Genomic DNA, 19,243 nt, shown 5'->3' on the forward strand with positions numbered 1-19,243 from the left:
TAGCCAACTAGAGATAACTATGGAAGTAGTTTTCTACTGATTGTCTAAAACTCCACAGTAGATTCACATTTCTGTTGTCTCAAATTTTTGCCAATAGCATTTGCTGATTGGAATTTGCCTTCTCTTCTTTCCCCTTTGCACCCTCTGCCACTCTGGCTTGCAAGTAGCAGAAAGACACAGGGAAAAACAAAGGGTCATAGACCCACAGGTTTCCAATAGCTCAAGGGATGTCCTGGTTCTGAAGGCAAAATGAGTCTCTACGAAGTTGACACATGGGCATTGGACCAGCAGGTGGAAGTATCCTCTTCTAGAGTTTGAGTGTAAGCCTCTGTCATCCCTAAAGAAACCACTCACAGTGGTGTCCCAGTCCATGATGGAAGGGCAGCTGGCTGCTCTAGGTGCTGTGCTGGTGCCTTTGGGTTTATTATCTGCAGGATAGTGCTGACGGTTACCTCCCGTTGATGGGGTCTAGCAGAGTGCACCACCGAGGCACAGGCAAGTCCAGTAATCAGGAGGTTCATTGCTGATCAAATATGTATGTACTAGAGGCCCAATGCACTAAATTCGTGCAAGGGCCTTGGCTCCGGCCCCCCGCCCGCCACCACCACGCTTGGGGGCCTCTGCTGCAGCCCCCACCCTCTGCGGCTTTGTCTGGAAGGACATCCGGTCTAATTAGCATATTATGCTTTTATTATTATGTATTCTACAGCAAGCTTTACATTGCCTTGAAATGTTTAGTTATTCAACAAGACAAATATCAGCTCATTTCAGATCTCAAATAGCTGCAGGGTGAGAGAATGATCCCACAGGGCAGTTTAAGTGATTTGACAAAGTCAGGACATTTTGTACTGGTGGTGGGAGTTGACAGGAAAGACAGTGAGCACTGAGGGAAGTTTGAAAGCTATTGACACGAGTTAACGGGCTAATGGGTTTGGGGCATTTTGTGGAAGGGAGCCGGGCTGGCATGTCCTTCCTTGGCAGCTTCCTGTGCTTGTCCAGTTGTGCCTCCTGACATCACCAGGGCTGCAGGTGTGGGCCAGCACCCTCAGAGTCATCGCACCTTGCAGCATTTTAAAGCGTAATTGCAGAGGAGACATTTGATCTTTATGACTTGCACCATGAGGCTTTCTTGGAATCTTTGCAAGGGGTTGGTTGGAACAGAACTTTTCCATCTACACTATGGTCTATAAAAATCATAGCAACTGACTTCATGAGGTTGGAGTTTTTCTTTTGTTATTTTCTTCACTCTCTAATTAGGTTTTGCTCATATGCAGGACAGAACAGTCTGGCAGGAAGCATTCAGTATTAAAATTACTCAAAGGCAGGGCTGTCCCTGGCATGGCCCTAGCAAGAATAGAGAGAGGGTTTGCTGCCCTGGACCCGTTGCCAACCCCAGAAGCCCCTGTCCAGGTGAGCATTGGCTCCGAAAGGAGGCCAGGTCATCCGGGCACTTGGCAAGGAGTTCAGAGACCTGGCATTCTTCCTAGCCTGGCTGCTGTTGGATGTGGCCTTGGGCGTGCTCTCTCTCAACTGACTGCACCTCCACTGCACTCAGAAGCAATCTGAGGAGAATAACAAGAGTATCTGCCCTTGACTTCTTGGAATGCCAAAGGTGACAAATTGTCAGAATCTAAGGGGCCATTTATTTCCCAAGTGTGAAGACAGGCTTTAAAGAGCTAAGATGAACATTTCAGGTTATGTCCATGGGCCTTTGAGGAAGGAGGCCCTCTTTTGTGTGTGTGTGTGTGTGTGTGTGTGTGTGTGTGTGTGTGTACAGTAAGCTCAAAAAAGAGAAAGAGTGAGATCTGCAATGGTGTTCCTGGGAGTTCTGAGGAAATATGAAGACATTAGCGAGAAGCTGTAACTTCTCACCGTCAGTTCCCCAAATCCTGTTGGAAGCAATTTTCAGGCACCGTCTCATTCTGCGGGCCCCTTCTATCAGGATTCCTGGGCACCTGTTTTGCAAAGAAATCGTTTTTTTTAGAGCCATTTCAAGACTGTATCTAGTGCCTAACAGCCTGGTAGGATGACGTTACCGGGAGCCAGGCAGGGGTGTTGGCGACAGCAGACGCAGGTCGTCTCTGCAGCTCTGTGTAAACCCTCCCAGCCTGGGCAGGTGTCACCAGCTACGGGGCAGCCCACCTGCCTGAGCTTCTCCTGGAGCGAGCGGCATCTTTGGGAGGCCTGGAGTCTGGCTGTCCATGAGCACGGAGCGCTCACATTTATTCGTCAAGGTGTTCCTTGCAGTTTATTAGTGTCCACGGAAGCCTGAAGTTACTCACTTTGTTTGATGTCCTTGTCACACTGGGTCATTCTGCAGTGTGAAAAATGCTTCAGAGGTGCTGTTTTGGGTGTGAAAGAACAGGACAGGTAAGAACGATTCCCTGTTTACTTGGTATTTCACACGTCTCAGAGCATGGGCACATGCTGCAGTCTGTTCGCAGTGCCCTGGGCAGTCAGCCCGGGAGGTGGCAGCCTGTCATTTATTGAAGAGAGGTGGAGGCAGGGCAGAGGAAAGGCCTGCCCAGGAGTCTCTGCTTTTCTCTCTCCTGAGAGAATGGACTCACCTGTGGCGCACACTGCTGTGTGGGCCCCGTGCTGTCTCCTACTCTCAAATGCTGGTGAAGTGCTGTTTAGTCCCATAGCTGACATAAGCAAAATGTGGTACTTCCCTTCCTTCCAGGGCCATCACCTGGTCATTCTTCAAACAAATCAGTTCCTATTCATTCATTTCTGCACTCATTCATCCAGTGCTCTGTGTGTGCTACACTGTGCAAGCCACACCACTGTGGTCTCTTACTAATGGGGAACTTGTGAAAAGTGTGTTCCCAGGGCTCCCCAGCCTTCTGTGCTGCGTTGCCTTGTCTGGTCTGTCCTCCAAGTGTTTGGTGACAGTTACCACCAGTAGTACATTGTCTCACCGGCCACCCCGATATGGGGCAACTCCAGTTACTGCCGATGGTGCACCCTAACCATAATTCACCTTTGCTCTTTCTGGCTTTTCCTCAGAGGTCCCACCCTCACCTCGGCCTTTGCTCTTCAGGCTCCTTGTGCAGCCCTTGACTTTCCTGTCTTCAGTCATCTGTCTGTCAGTTTCTGATCAGATGGCCCGCACTTCCTTATACTCCTGCCTTAATGTGTTGACAGTGAAGAGAGAATACACAGAGGATGATGCTGGTCTCTGGAATTTGAATGCCTTCTTAGCCCTCCATCAGGCCTTGACTCCCACCCCATCCTCAGCCCCAACGTCCATTGGCCCTCCCTCACCCGCCTATACCTCAACCTCCCTGAACTTGGGGCTCACCCACTTCTTGAGGCCCACCACTCTCTGGCCATCCTGCTCTCCTCGCCGCAATGCTCTGATGCTGATTGCTTTCTTTGGCTGCCTCCTGCTCTGTGGCTGGGCTCTGGGAGTCCCTTCCCTGTCTGCTGGGATGCACTTGCCGCAGATGCTAGCAGCTGGGCTATGCCCTGTTCCATGACTGCCCCGAGTCAGTGGTTGAGCTTGGGGCCAGCCTCGTCTCCCTTACTCTGGTATGCCTCTTCCACTGCCATTCACAGGCCACACAGGACAAGTGCCAGGCACACTAGAAAGCTGTCTCTAGGCCCATGTTTCTTTTGTGGCTTCCTTACCGCACTTCCTTATGTAGCCTTGTTCCCAGTTGATTAAAGCCAAATGATTGTTGTATTTGATCCATGCCACTTCTTCAGCGATCAGGGCAAAACAGATAGGCAAACTGAGGTCCTGCAGAAGCTTGTTAAATCACCAAGGAGCTGGACTGTGCTAGGGCCAGTTTTTCTTTAAATTAGACAAACGGAGATGGCCCTGAGGTCCCTCCCTGCACATTTTCTACCAATAAAGACAGGTGCCAAGAAGAATGACAGCTTGGCCGACTGTAAGCTGCAGGTAGACTGGCGGGGGTTGCCGGCAGCCCCAGCTTTCTCCACTTTAAAATGGGATTAAAATAGTGCCTTCAGACCTGCCAGGTGCTTAGAACAGGGCCTGGCTCGTTGTAAGTGGGGACCCCAGTTATTCACCTGGTAGACAGTCAGCTCCAGGAAGCCAGGCCTCTGCCTGGGCCCCTCTGCGTCCCTAGAATAGGGCATGCCTTGTAGCTGGTGCTCAATAAATATCTGTTAAGTGAAGTTCCTAGATTAAACAAGAGAGGGCCTGTGGCTCCTTGGGAAGAATATGGAGTTTGGTATCTAGAAGCCTGGAGTTTGGTCCCATCTCAGCCACTCATATGCTGAAAAACCTTAAATAAGCCCTATAACCTACTGAACATCCTTTTTCTCATTCATTTCAGTGGGCATGTTATATTTTGATTTGGGCAAACCTACCTGAGTGTGGCTTACACAGTACGGAGCTTGATGTAACCTCCCAAGTAGGTCAACTGGTTCCTTCACTGTGGTCCTGGATGTCTATGTACCCTGGACGTCTCCTCCTCATTCAGACAGCGTGGCCTACCATCATTCCAAAGCTCCGTTTTCTCCTGTCTCCTTGCCCCTGTATTTATGAGGGAGGACACCTTTCTCTGAAGCCTCCCTGCAGCCCCTCAGGCCCTGTTGGCTGTGACTTCTCTCACGTGCCTGGGTGGTAGCAGGGTCAGGCACTGCCATGTCTGAAGTAGAAGGCTGCCGTGCCGGCAGGGAGGGAGGAAGGAGCGTGGAGGAGTACTGTATGTGTGGTGCAGGCAGCTGACAGTGGCTTCTCCAGGGGACGCTGGTAATAATATACCAGTTATTGGGTTGTTAAGAGCAAGCAGGATCACACGGTGGAAGTGCAGCATGTGGGTCCATAACAGGTGACCCATGTCTATCCCATGGACATTACATTTGATACATGTTTAAAAATAATTGTGAATGCCCTAAGGTGGAGCCTATTCTCTCCTATGTGGCCACAGTCTCCACTATGCCCTATTGTCTTATACTTAGTTACTTCACTCATTTTGCTACCTGCTTGGTTCTTCCAGGCATTTATGTTTGTAGGCCCTGTGGTAAAATATTGTAATATCCATATTCAACTAGTTTATTCTTTCTTATTTTTGTCTCTTAAAGCTTTTATCTAAAGTTTGTACTAACATTCTCAGTGGGTGTTGTTTAAGTGATCAACTCAAACCCAAAAAATTAAGCTCCAAAGTGTTAAGCTGGCTAAAGTCATTTAAAACAAGTAATAGTGAAGTATTTGGGGCTTTGTTTTTGTTTTGCACTGTACATCTCAAAGTGCAAAGATTGAAACTCCAAACCCTGTAATCATCTAGTTTATCCTTATGTTATACAATTAGAGCAGGAATATCTTAATTACAATGAAAATCCCGTCTTTTCTCAGTGGATTTAATCATGAGTTGGGACAGTTTGGCTCTAGATATCTCAGTCTCCCCTGCTTTGGTCCCCCTTTTCTGAGTTCCACCATGAGAGGTATAGGCTGGCCATAGGATGGTTACCTGTTCGCGGCAGTTTCTGTGTGCCCAGAGCTGCCTCGAAAGGTTGAATTTCTCTCTGAGGCACTAGAGCCAGTATGGTTTGGACACTCTCATCATCTCATAAAAAAACAAGCAAACAAGAAACCAAAGGTACTCCATTTCAGTGCGTGTAGACCACGCGTTCTCAGGGCCTGCTGTGGTTTTTGTTCTCCTTGACATGCATCTAGCTGAAAGCTGCTGACATTATACATGAGTCTATATGCAGTACCAATTTCTCTCCTTCCTCTTATTCTTTCTTTTCTATTTGTTTCTTCAAAAAAAAAATCAACTGCTTTCTTGCCTTGAGATGTAAATTCCACATTGTGGTGCATTGGAGTTCAGTTTTCTGAGAAAAAGCTTAAGTTTATTAGGTGGGTTCACAGTGTTCTCATAGAAAACTTTACTCTGAGGCATGGAGCCATATGTGGTTAGGATTGTTTTAAGATAAAGAATGTAAGAGGATCAACATTACACTGTTTACAGAAACATGGGCTGTGCTTATTGCTTAAATAATTATCGCACCTGATTTACAACCATGGTCCAGGATGGGGTGGAAGGTCCAACTGGCTTTCCTGGCGCCTCTGAGTCAGTGCCGAATCAGAGGGGTGCTGCGGGGGTGCGGGGGCGGTGGGGGGCTGAGGAACCAGCTATGATTGGGAAGTGTTCCCCATCACCCTTCCAGGATCTGGCTTCTCAACAACATTAAAGAGTAGAAAGTGACTAACAGTTTGGATCACTAACAGACCTTTGCATGAGATTGACTCTTAGCAGTGAGGGGAGGCTTGGTTTGGTTATATCGCTGGTTATAGTCACATTTTCTGTATTTACTCTAAAGAGGGAAACACAACATGATTTTGAAAATAAAAATCATGCTTTTTCAGTGTCTAACTTGGATACATTTATGATTATATATATTGTGTATATATATGTGAAATCTGTAGCTACACACACACATAATGAACACATGTATAAACACGTATACAGACACTGATGTAAATGTAAACTGCTGGCGGCAGAAGGCAATGTATCACAGTTCACTGCAGAACATTGATTTCCAGATGTTTGGATTTCATGAACTAGGAATAAAAAAAAGAAAAAAAAGAAAAATGGGCACATGCCCAGATTGCAGGCTCGATCCCCAGTAAAAAGCATGCAGGAGGCAGCCAATCAATGATTCTCTCTCATCATTGATGTTTCTATCTCTCTCTCCTTTCCTCTTATTCTTTCTTTTCTATTTGTTTCTTTAAAAAAAAATCAACTGCTTTCTTGCCAACTTCATGTTTTCCAAGATCATGAAACCATTTTTTTTTGGGTGCTGGATGTTAACTAGACTTATTGTGGTGATCATTTCACAAAACAGTTGACCCCTGAACAACACAGGTTTGAACTGCATTGGTCAAACATATGTAGATTTTTTTTCAATACATACTATAAATGTATTTTCTCTTCCTTATGATTTTTTCATAACATTTTCTTTTCTCTAGCTTACTTTATTATAAATATAGTATTTATTTTATTAATATAGTATATAATACACATTACATACAAAATATGTGTTAATTGATGGTTTATGTTATCAGTAAGGCTATTAGTAATTAAATTTTGGGGAGTCAAGTTATACATGGATTTTTGATTGCACAGTGAGAGTGTATATGTGTGTGTCAGGGCCCCTAATCCCTGCATTGTTCAAAGGTCAACTGTGATACAGATGCTGAATCATTATTTTGTGTACCTGAAACTAATGTTATATGTCAATTATATCTTAATCAAATATTTAATTAATTAATTAATTTAAAGAGAATGCATTTTTTAAAATATAGTATATTTCTTTATTGATTTCAGAGAGGAAGAAAGAAGGAGAGAAAGATAGAAACATCAATGATGAGAGAGAATCATTGATCGGTTGCCTCCTGCATGCCCCCTACTGGGGATCGAGCCTCCAACCCCAGGCATATGCCCTTGGCCGGAATCGAACCTGGGACCCTTCAGTCCACAGGCTGACGCTCTATCCACTGAGCTAAGCCGGCTAGGGCTTAATCAAATTTTTTACATGAAATTTGTATTTCATGTAAAAAGCACATAACATTAAATTTACCATCCTAATAACCATTTACTTATTTATTTAAAAAAATATTTTTATTGATTTCAGAGAGGAAGGAAGAGGGAGAGAGAGATAGATACATCAACGATGAGAGAGAATCATTGATTGGCTGCCTCCTGCATGCTTTTTACTGGGGATTGAGCCTGCAATCTGGGCATCTAACCCAGACTGGAATCTAACCATGACCTCCTGATCCATAGGTCAACGATCACCACTGAACAACACTGGCCAGGCCCTAATAACCATTTATAAGTTTTACAGTTGAACAATGTTAAGCACATTCACATTGTGCAGTCCAGGATCATTTTGCAAGAGAGAAAGAGAGACTCCCATCTACTATCCTCATCCTATATAATAAAAGCCTAATATGCAAATTGAGCGAACGGCAGAATGACCGGTCTCTATGATGCGCACCGACCACCAGGGGCAGACACTCAACGCAGGAGCTGCCCCCAGCCCGCAGGCCCCAGGCCAGCCAAGGTGGGTGCCAGCGAGGGGTCCCCTAATCGCCCAGCCGGTCGCCCCACAGATCGACCGTGATCACTGGCCAGGCTTAGGGACCCTACCCATGCACGAATTTTGTGCACCGGGCCTCTAGTCATTTCATAAAAGAAAGAGCAGTTTAACATCAAAAGGGAAACAAGGAAGGCTGTCATCTCCCCCCCCCCACTTTATTTATTTATTTATTTATTTATTTATTTATTTATTTATTTATTTTTCTGTTGGCTGTTGGCATTTTTTTAAAATTAAATCTTTATTGTTCAGATTATTACATTTGTTCCTCTTTTTCCCCCCCATAACTCCCCTCCACCCAGTTCCCACCCCACCCTCCGCCCTCACTCCCCACCCACTGTCCTCATCCATAGGTGTACGATTTTTGTCCAGTCTCTTCCCGCATCCCCCACACCCCTTTCCCCCCCAAGAATAGTCAGTCCATTCCCTTTCTATGTCCCTGATTCTATTATAATCACCATTTCATTCTGTTCATCAGATTATTTATTCACTTGATTTTTAGATTCACTTGTTGATAGATGTGTATTTGTTGTTCATAATTTGTATCTTTACCTTTTTCTTCTTCTTCCTCTTCTTAAAGGATACCTTTCAGCATTTCATATAATACTGGTTTGGTGGTGATGAACTCCTTTAGCTTTTCCTTATCTGTGAAGCTCTTTATCTGACCTTCACTTCTGAATGATAGCTTTGCTGGGTAAAGTAATCTTGGTTGTAGGTTCTTGGTATTCATCACTTTGAATATTTCTTGCCACTCCCTTCTGGCCTGCAAAGTTTCTGTTGAGAAATCAGCTGACAGTCATATGGGTACTCCCTTGTAGGTAACTGACTGTTTTTCTCTTGCTGCTTTTAAGATTCTCTCTTTGTCTTTTGCTCTTGGCATTTTAATTATGATGTGTCTTGGTGTGGTCCTCTTTGGATTCCTTTTGTTTGGGGTTCTCTGCCCTTCCTGGACTTGGAAGTCTATTTCTTTCACCAGGTAGGGGAAGTTTTTTGTCATTATTTCTTCAAATAGGTTTTCAATATCTTGCTCTCTCTCTTCTTCTGGCACCCCTATAATTCGGATGTTGGTACGCTTGAAGCTGTCCCAGAGGCTCCTTACACTATCTTCGTATTTTTGGATTCTTTTTTCATTTTGCTTTTCCGGTTGGGTGTTTTTTGCTTCTTCGTATTTCAAATCTTTGACTTGATTCTTGCGCTCCTCTGGTCTGCTGTTGGGAGTCTGTATAATATTCTTTATTTCAGTCAGTGTATGCTTAATTTCTAGTTGGTCCTTTATCACAACATCGAGGGTCTCACTTGATTTCTTGAGGGTCTCATTAAGTTTATCGGCGGTTTCTAGAAAGTTCTTGAAAAACCTTAAAAGTGTGTTTTTGAACTCTATATCCAGTAGTTTGCTTTCCTCCATTTCTGTCATTTGTGTCCTGTTTCTTTGTCTCGGCATTTTTTATGCTTCGCTGTGTCGATAGAGTGGCTTTCTGTGCTAAGTGTCCTATAGGTCCCAGTGGCTCAGCCTCCCCAATTACCTGAGGTAGACACTCTTGGTGCACCCCCTTGTGGTCTTTGTGCACAGTCTTGTTGTAGCTAAGCCTTGATTGTTGTAGGAAATTCTGGGAGGATTTGACCTCCAGGCCAATTGGCTGTGAGAATCAGCTGTGTCTACAGTGGGAGAACTTCTGTGCTGAAGACACCCTTATGGGGCAAGACTTGCTTCAGTGGGGCTTTGGTGGTCACTGAGTCTGCCCCCTGAATGTGTCCCTAGTGGATCTGAGGAGTTGTAATTGGATGGTCCACTCTGACCACTGGGTACACTGGCTCTTGGATCTAAGGAGGTGCTAATCTAGCCTCTGCCTGAGGCTACCCAGCAGAAGCCAGCTGTAAAGCAATGCAAGTTGCCCTGGGGCCTTGGGCCAGCTGCAGTTTGTTAAGTAATTTTCAGATTACAAAGGGCCGGGCCTTTCATATGCAAAAGCCCCCATGCATGGCTTGGGCGGGGCGGGGCCCCAGGGGATCAACAGGGCGGGTGGAGTGAGCAGTATGGCTGCTCTCAGTCCTGCCCTCAGAGGCCCCGGCAATCGCTGCGAGTGCCTCTGAGAGAAAGCTGCCCTTGAGTTCCGACCGATGCCAGACAGTCCCGTTTTTCCCGTATGAGTCTGGGTCCCCAGAGACTTGCCTGGAACTGGAGCTCAGAGCTTGAGACTCCCTCCCGATTGAAAAAGACAATCTTGTCCTCCCCCGCCAGCCCTCTCTGCATGCACCTCCGCACCTTTGTATTTTACTTCCGCACCACACCTCCTCTGAGTCTCAGTATGCTTTTCTCTTTCCTTCTAGTTGTAGAATTTCCACTCAGCCAGCCTTCCTGTGGTTCTGGATGATGTCCATTCCGTCTTTTAGTTGTATTTTTGAAGTGGTTGTGCGAGGCAGCAATCTCCGGTGTTTACCTATGCCGCCATCTTGGTTTCTGGAAGGCTGTCATCTTAGCTGCAAGAAGTTCCTCCCTAACCTGTGGTAGAATAGTACAGAGAATCATAATCATCCAGGGAAAAGAAATAGTACAAAGAACAACATAGCCAGGAATTCTGTACAACCATTATTCTGATTTTTAAAATGGCTAACCTTCTGTCGTCCTTGCTCCAGGTCTTTCCTGCTTGAAGTGACTGCACATGAACTGTTTGTTACCAGGCCATGGTGAGACAAGAGCTTTCACTAGAATGAAATGAGCCATACCACTAAGCACACAGTCCGGTAGCTGATACTTTTTCACAGCAAGTTTTTATTGAGGAAGGAAGTTGTGTGTTGGTTTACATCCTGGCACGAGTATCTTATCATCAGTGGTCCAAGTGCCAATAGCAAGCAGTTCATGTAGTGGCTCTGGTCAGCAGCCCTGTCCTAGGTCTGGTTGTGTTTTTATAGAAGTGAAAGTTAACACTTGAAGCCCATATATATTCATTCCACTATGATCCCATTCTCTTCTCTTTCTCTCCAAAGTTAAGTAATGTACTGAAGTTGGTTTGTATTCTCCAGTCCATACTGGAACTGCATAAGCCCATTAGAATACATAGTGTTGTTTTGTGTAAATGGAATCCTGCTTTATACAGCTTTCTGAAATTTAATTTAGTTCACATAACATGATTTTAAAGACTTACCTATTCTGATACATGTAGAACTGCTTTACACTTTTGCTTCTTGTGACTATACCACATTGTATTTATTTATCCTCCTGTCAGTGGACATTTGTGTTATTTCTAGGTTTTTGCTAATACAGACAACACTGCAGTGCACATTCCTATAAGCCTTTCCTGCCCATGCGAGTGTGAATTTATCTAGGGGAGTTACCTGGAAGGAGAGTTGGTGGGTCAAAGGTGAAGTGATGTCTTCGTTCACAAAATCTAGTTAGCATGTTAACCAATCTAGTTGTTTAGTACCCAGCTTTTCAGATCAACAAGGAATGGGAAAGATAACATCCCACGTCAGCTATCTATAAAATTGGTTTTCTGGACCAAATTGAGAGCTTCTGATTGTTGATCTACCTAACGATTTAGCTCAAAGTCTGTCTGTAGTATAGAGATGATCTGGTGGCTTGGTCACGGTGACTTTTCTTTGTCTTTGGAGATGGAGCAGGAACCAGTTGAGAAAAGCCAGCCCTGTATTGTTTCCTCCTTTCCATGTGAACCAGAAAATGTTTGCAGTCGTGGTCTGGGAGGCAGATGGAACTGGGTGTTGCTGTCCCTTGGACTGTTACAGATGACTTTTTTGGTCCAAGAAAATTCCATGGGTCAAAACTTGGCCAGTGTTCTCGGCACGTGTCTCAGCAGGCCTTTCGGGAGTGGCTGTGCTGTTGCTCAGACTGTCAGATGATCTAAGTTTCTTTTGATCATCTAGTCTGTGGTTTCTTTGGACAGTTTGGGGAGATATCCAGGGGAGAAGTAGACTCAGGATCCTTTGGGGTTGGATGTTGCAGGCATGTCCCCAGATGGTCTGGAGGACATCTCAGAGGGTTCCCATGGACAGTGTCCCTGTGTAGCCACCACCAGCCTGGTAGGAGCACGTGGAGTTTTAGCTGTGGATGAGTCAAGTACAGTCTTAAAGAACAGAAATGATGTCTGAATAATGTACTTTATTCACAGCCTCTCTCTTATCTTTAGCATATAGTGGAGTGTTTTGATCACTCTTTAAAAAACAGAAAAGGGGAAGACAACTTGGTAAGAAAAAAAATATAGCGACATCAAAGAAAAACACACGACTAAGAGCCTCTCCATTTGTAGGGCTCCTGTTGATTGACTTTTCTCAAATACCACATGACAAGTTGAGTTATGGGGGGAGTCTGAGAGAGATCACACGGATGGCTAATCTTTGTTAATGATGCAGGTACCTGACTGATAAACATTTTGTGAATAATTTGGCACATGGGAAACCACTGTGGTTACCAGGTTATCCGATAAAAGCTTTTTCAGTGGTTGCTGTTTGTGAAGTAATTGGTGTTTTGGATATTTAGGCACATGTTTATATCTGTAAAATAATTTTTTTTTTTACTTTTGATAATCAGCTGTCAAAGCTGGAAAAACAACAGCAGAGGAAAGAAAAGACCAGAGCCAAAGGGCCTTCTGAATCAAGCAAAGAACGAAACGCTCCTCGCAAAGAAGACCGCAGTGCCAGCAGTGGGGCCGAGGGAGACGTGTCCTCTGAGCGGGAACCATAGGCTGCCGGATGGAGCTCAGGTAGGAGGGTCTCCTCCCTGCAGGCCTCTATCCTACCACATTTTGGGCAAACAACAATGAATAGAGAACAGAATGACTCTTGAGGTCGAATTCATTTCATGGACATTTAACTATAGCTCTCTTAAATCCACTGACTTCGAGGATGGAGAGAAAGTTGAAATGCAGGAGAGTCAGGTACCCATGGCCTGGGGTGTTCACCTAGGAGGTTGTGTGTGTGTCACCTTCCTCAGTTGCCTATGACAGTTGACAACTGCTGCTATTAGCATTTCTAGAATGTTCGCAGATCCAGCAGCTACAGCTTCACACGAGCTCTTGACATTGGCCCCTCCTTTCCATTCTTGCATTCGGCAGCTTCAGCAGAGACCGTTGTCATCTGCAGCAGCCTCCTCCTGTAATTTCCAGCCCAATGTTGCGCCATCATCCACTCCATCCCGCATGGCATTGCTAGTTTACTTTGACTAAAACGGGTGTTTATTCTCATCACTTCCATGCCCAGGAATGCGTCTCAGTCCACACAGTGATTTTACATGAACTCCACTTCCCTGCTTGAAGATCAGAGGCCTCTAAAACTTGATCCAGCCACCTGCTGGCCCTTTGCTTAAGTTCATTCCCTAGTGAACATTTTATTGAGAGCCTCTTTCTTGTCCGAGTTCTCAAGATCAGGGAGAAGCACAGAAGTAATTACGCTGCGGCATGGTGCATTGGGGTGGTGGTGGTGGGATGTGGGGTGGGGTGGAGAGAGGAGTCGGGAGGCTCCATGGAGGGGAGAACTCTGGAACTGGACATGTAGAAATGGGGAAATGAGGGACAAGGGAAGAGAGCTGCCTAAGCCAAGGGAAGTAGCAGGTGCAAATGTTGGGAGGGAGGGACAAGGACAGATGAGTTTTAGAACAGAGGTAATGAAGAATGGCTGAAGTGTTGGGTACAAGTGGTGGGGGTTGTCTAGGGAGCTTCTCTGAAGTTAGAGAAGCAGGGTTCTGGGTCATAGAGCTCTGGTGTGCAACTCAGAAATTTGGATTTCATCCTGTGGTGCGAAGGTTTGAAGGTACTGGTGACATATGCAGATACCAAGTTTTGAAAGGTCACTCGCAGCCTTGGGGAGTGAGGCTGGAGGCAGATAGGCCAGTGTGGAGGCAGTTGCAGAAACCAAGAGGGGATCAAGGTCTGGACATACATTTTGGAGCCTTCAGCTCATAGGCTGTGCCTCAAACCAAGTCAGCATACAGGTTTGTCCTGAAAATGCCCAATTGTGAGAGAGAACATTCGTAAGTTGTTTTTCTGCCTTCTCTTTCCCTTATGAAGGGGAGAAGTTAGAGTCTATCTATGAAATGTCCTTTAGGACACACACCACCAGATACTGAGGTATATTACAGAGCCCATAGTGATAATTGGGTACAATAGAACCGGCTTGCAAACATAAACGACCAAAGGAACAGAATGGAGAGCTCAGAAAGAATGGGTTGTCAGTTCATGGATAGTCCAGCAGGCTGGGGTGGGAGGGGAGGGTCGGAGGGGAGTTTTTCTGGAGCTGCTTCTCACACTTCCCGTCCCCTTTGGGGAGCATGCTGGAGAGAACAACCAGCACCCGCTTCTGCTCCCCAAGTGAAGGATAAAGGACTGGCTAATATGATTCCAGGGGAGCTATCTCTTAGGCCAGATTTTCATAGTGGGTAGTTCCTTGGTTCAGGAGAAAACTCCCTTCCGATTGTCCTTCTTGGGCTGAGGCCAGCTGCCCAGCCTTCATGCTTTTTCACTCTCTTGGCCCCACCTGGGCACAGCACCAGGTCTTTCACCTTCAGCGTAAAGATCATAAATTATATCCCCTTCCCTAGTGAGCTGGGACCTTACAACAAGTTAAAAAAATTCAAATTTTAGACTCCCGTGATGAACTCAAAGAAATAAACATATACTCATCTTCCAATAACCAAACCCAGCTTATCTACCCAAACACACACACACACACACATACACTCACTTGAGGAGAGACACACACAGATTCAAATGTTCCTTGGAGCTTTGTATTTTTAAAATGGCTTTAAAAATTCGAATGCCACCTAGTTGATTCCTTTATTTTTTTTATTTTTTTATTGATTTCAGAGAGGAAGAGAGAGGGAGTGAGAGATAGAAACATCAATGATGAGAGAGAATCATAGATTGGCTCCTCTTGCATGCCCCCTACTGGGGATCGAGCCCACAACCCGGGCATGTGCCCTGACCTGGAATCAAACCTGGGACCTCCTGGTTCATAGGTCAATGCTCAACCACTGAGCTATGCTGGCCAGGCTGATTCCTTTACTTTAAAAAATATTTGATTTTATATAGCTTATATATTTATTTGTTATTTTAAATTTATTGATTTAAAAATTATAGTTGACATCAGTATTATATTAGTTTCAGGTGTACAGCATAGTGATTTGACATTTATATGCCTTACAAAGTGATCACCACAATAAATTTAGTAACCATCTGTCACCATACAAAATTATTACAATATTACTGAATATATTCCCTATGCTGTACATTACATTCCTGTGATTTATTTACTTTATAACTGGAAATTTCTACTTCTTACTTCCCTTCACCCTTTTTGCCCATTTACTTCACCTACACCTCTCTGGCAACCATCAGTTTGTTCTCTGTATCCATGAGTCCATTTCTGCTTTGTTCATTTGTTTGTTTTTTTAGATTCCACATATAAGTAAAAGCATATAGTATTTGTCTTTCTCTGTCCAACTTGTTTCACTTAGCATAATATTCTCTGGACCCATCCATGTTGTTGCAAATGGCAAGATTTTATTCTTTTTGTGGCTGAGTAATATTCCATTGTATACACGTACCATGTCTTCTTTATCTATTGATAGACACCTAAGTTGTAGTATTTTTTATTTTTTTTTGAGGAATCTTCATCCTGTTTTCCATAGTGACAACACCAATTTACAATCCTGCCAACAGTGCATGAAGGTTCCCCTTTTCTCCACATCCTTGCCAACACTTATTATTTGTTGACTTTTTGATAATAGCCATTCTGACAAGTCTGAGGTGATATCTCATTGTGGTTTTGATTTGCATTTCCCTGATGATTAATGATGTTGTGAATCTTTTCATGTGTCTGTTGGCCATCTGTATGTCTATGTTGGAGAAGTGTCTATTCAGTCCTCTACCCATTTTTTAACTGGATTGCTTCTTTTTGATATTGAGTTGTATAAGTCCTTTATATATTTTGGTTATTAGCTCCTTATTGGACATATCCTTTGCAAATATATCCTCCCATTTAGTAGGTTGCCTTTTTGTCTTGTTGATTGTTTTCTCTGCTGTGCAAAAGCTTTTTAGTTTGATGTAGTCCATTTGTTTATTTTGGTTATTGTTACCTTTGCTTGAGGAGACATATCCAAAACAATATTGCTAAGACCACCTGGCTGGCATGGCTCAGTGGTTGAGTGTCAACCTATGAACCAGGAGGTCCCAGTCAGGGCACATGCCTGGATTGTGGGCTCTACCCCTGTGGGGGTGTGCAGGAGGCAGCCAATCAATGATTCTCTCTCTTCATTTATGTTTCTATCTCTGTCTCCTGCTGCCTTCCTCTCTGAAACAAAGAAAAGTATGTTAAAAAAATATTGCTAAGACTGATGTCAAAGAGATTACTGCCTGTGTTTTCTTCCATGAGTTTTATGGTTTCAGGTCTTACATTTAAGCGTTTAATTCATTTTGAGTTTATATTTACATATGGTGTAAGAAAGTGGTCTAGTTTCACTTTTTTGTATGTGTCTGTCTAGTTTTAGTTGATTTCTTTCTGATTGTGTTTATCAACTGCTAATATATTTTATAAATTTAATGTGTTGAGTTTTTGCTTTAACTACATCTGATCAATACTTTAAAAATCTTTATCTATTTATTGAGGAGTATAGAATTTTTAAAAAAATTAGTGTAACACATAGCTTTCCATATGCATAAGAATTTGGCCTCATAATAATTCCAATAGAGAGTATACCATAGACATCAGTATCCTGTGGCCACTGGGCAGCCTGGAAGTCTCTTAGCTATTTCTATGGGCATGAAAAACATGTGAGGGCTCCATGCATTGAAGATGTACAGTAACTGTGTGTCACAGAACTTCCCGGAAGACACATTTGTAGTAAGAAAACCAAGCACACAGAAAGAAGGGCAAGAGGTGAAAGTGGACATTTCTTTCTAACATCTCCCAAGTTTAAGAGGCAAAATTTCTCATAAACTTGTAGATATCTATTTTTTGCTTCTCTAAAGTTTTTGAAAAAATTTTAAATCTTTAATTGTATTTATTCTGAAAATAGTAAAGATTGGGTAGCAGAGAACCTGGGGTAAATTGTACTATTGTACCATCAAAACCACCCAAAAAGAACTAGCCAGAGAGAAGCAAACTTATTGGGAGAAGCAAACTCAAGGGATACAGTGTTTTGAAAAGAGTAGACAGATGTGTTTTCCTTCCTTTTCCCTGTAAATCAAGTTCACTGCAGCCATATATATCATCATTATGGCCCTGGGGAAGATGTGGGGAGAAGATGAGTAAAGAGGAATGATGTAGGGAGAAGCCCTTGCTGGCAAGAAGGGAGGTGAAGGAAAGCCCTCAGGTTAGAAGAGTAGGTGGGAGAGAGAAGGGTGCAGATGGAGGGACAGCAGAGGCCACACTTGATGTTCTGGTTCCCTGCTGCAAGCCATAATTCTTGGGGTGGGAGTTAAGTTGATATGAAAACGGAAGCCATGTGGGCTTGTGTTCTGGTCTTTGGTGGGAATTCTGGAAGGAGACTGCTATGCAGAATGACTTCAGGTCAACATGCTGCAGCGGAGTAGATGGGCCAACCAGACATTTAAGCATCAGGACATGGAAGGAGTTAATGTAAAGTGTCACCTACCATGGGAAGGGTGAAGAAGAGAGCTGTGTGGGTGTCCATTGGGCTGACCATGGGTCTTGGTGGGAGAGGTGATATGCCCTGCCCTAGAGGTTATAAGGGAACGGCTTTAACTAGAAGGGCAGAGGGGTCATGACCTCATCTCTTAACAGTACGGACAGTCCCTGCAGATCTTAGAAATCACCTCCTTCTGGCTTCCTAGGTGAGAATGAGAGTTCCGTAGTGCTACTGAGAGCTGAGGTATGGCCAAGTCAGCCAGGGAGGGCCTTTGGTTCACTGGTGTGCACCAGGGGCCAGGTGCTCATTCACACCAGCCACCTGACCTCAGAGGCCACTGAGGACTCAGAGAGCTGTTTTAACACCAAGATAAGACAGTGTGACTGTGCATTCAAGATTTACCCAGCTGGTACTCAGCAGATGGAGGCTTGTGAGGAAGTTTGAATGGGCCCATGGAAATGCAGGAGCCACATTTTTTTTGTACAGTTATGTAGTACGGTTTGGGTTTTTGACTAATTGCAGGAGGAAAACCATTCATTTATTGACAGTTAGGTGTTCACTTGCAATTATTCAAACCAGAGATTGGGCAGCAATTGGTGGCTGGTGCTAACATCCAGGTGTGGATAGATGTAAGCAAAGAGTCTTCCGAGCCTTCATGCTGGCTGCCTCTGAGACACCTACAGCCAGTTGAGGACCAGTGGGGAGCTGTGCTACCTCCACTTCAGGGATTTTAGCTATCTTCCCAGATTGTAGACCCTGAAGGTGGTTAAACTGAAGGACAGCTTTTACTCCAGTTATATATTTGGGGTTTTTTTGCCCATGGGTTTTGGTTGCCCCTTCTGATAAAATTTGTCATCCCAGGAGACCCATAAAAGCACTCAATGTTGATTTCTCTAAGAGCTGAATTAAATATGTAGTGACAAACAGAAAGTGACCTTGGTATTTGCTCTGTTCCACAGAAAAACAGCAGCGCCCCCCCTCCCCCCACTCCCCACCACCTCAAAGAAGGGAGCTGTAGTTTTCATTTGCTTCTCTTTAAAAACAGAAAGAGCCCTAGGGGGAGCCTCACAGGTCCTAAGGGGAGCAGCTCTGAGTTTCCAAGGCATGAAAGAGAAAGAAAAGGCAAAAGAAAATGCAATGAGAAGCTTATGATCTTGGGCATGTTTTTCTTGAAAATGAGTCAAAAAGCTGAATGGTTCAGAGGACATACCCATGGTGTCGACAGTTCTCTGTCACACTACAAATGTTGGTTCTTATTTATTAAATGGACATGGAACTGCTAAAATTAACCTCTACTTTTGTCCTCTGTCTCATTCTTTTCATGCTCCCTCACATCACTGGGAGGATTCAAGGTTTTCTATGAGGCTGCAACTCAGTTTTCCCCCTTTCTGGCCCACAGCTAAAGGTACTGGGCAACTTTTCACTGAAATAATGTGGTTTCTACTTTTGATTGCAGGTAATGCTTATTTTGAGTATTTACTTAACTGCTGTCATTAGGGTGTGAGAGGCCCATACTCCTGAGCAGCGCTTCACATTTCTGTCCTCAAATGTCAACACACTTGCGAACAAACA

At 44.3% G+C, this 19,243-nt stretch overlaps 1 protein-coding gene across 1 annotated transcript in view; it reads left to right on the top strand.

The window, feature by feature from the left end:
- Positions 1-19,243, top strand: part of DTD1 (D-tyrosyl-tRNA deacylase 1) — a 150,302-nt gene that overhangs the window by 125,441 nt on the left and 5,618 nt on the right. The window contains exon 5 of the mRNA XM_006104197.3: positions 12,620-12,791. Coding sequence (XP_006104259.1) covers positions 12,620-12,772 — 153 coding nt within the window. The 3' untranslated portion in view covers positions 12,773-12,791. The remainder of the gene's footprint in view (positions 1-12,619; positions 12,792-19,243) is intronic.

This window comes from Myotis lucifugus, unplaced genomic scaffold, assembly GCF_000147115.1.
Source record: "Myotis lucifugus unplaced genomic scaffold, Myoluc2.0 scaffold_554, whole genome shotgun sequence".
In the NCBI taxonomy this organism is placed as follows: Eukaryota; Metazoa; Chordata; class Mammalia; order Chiroptera; family Vespertilionidae; genus Myotis; species Myotis lucifugus.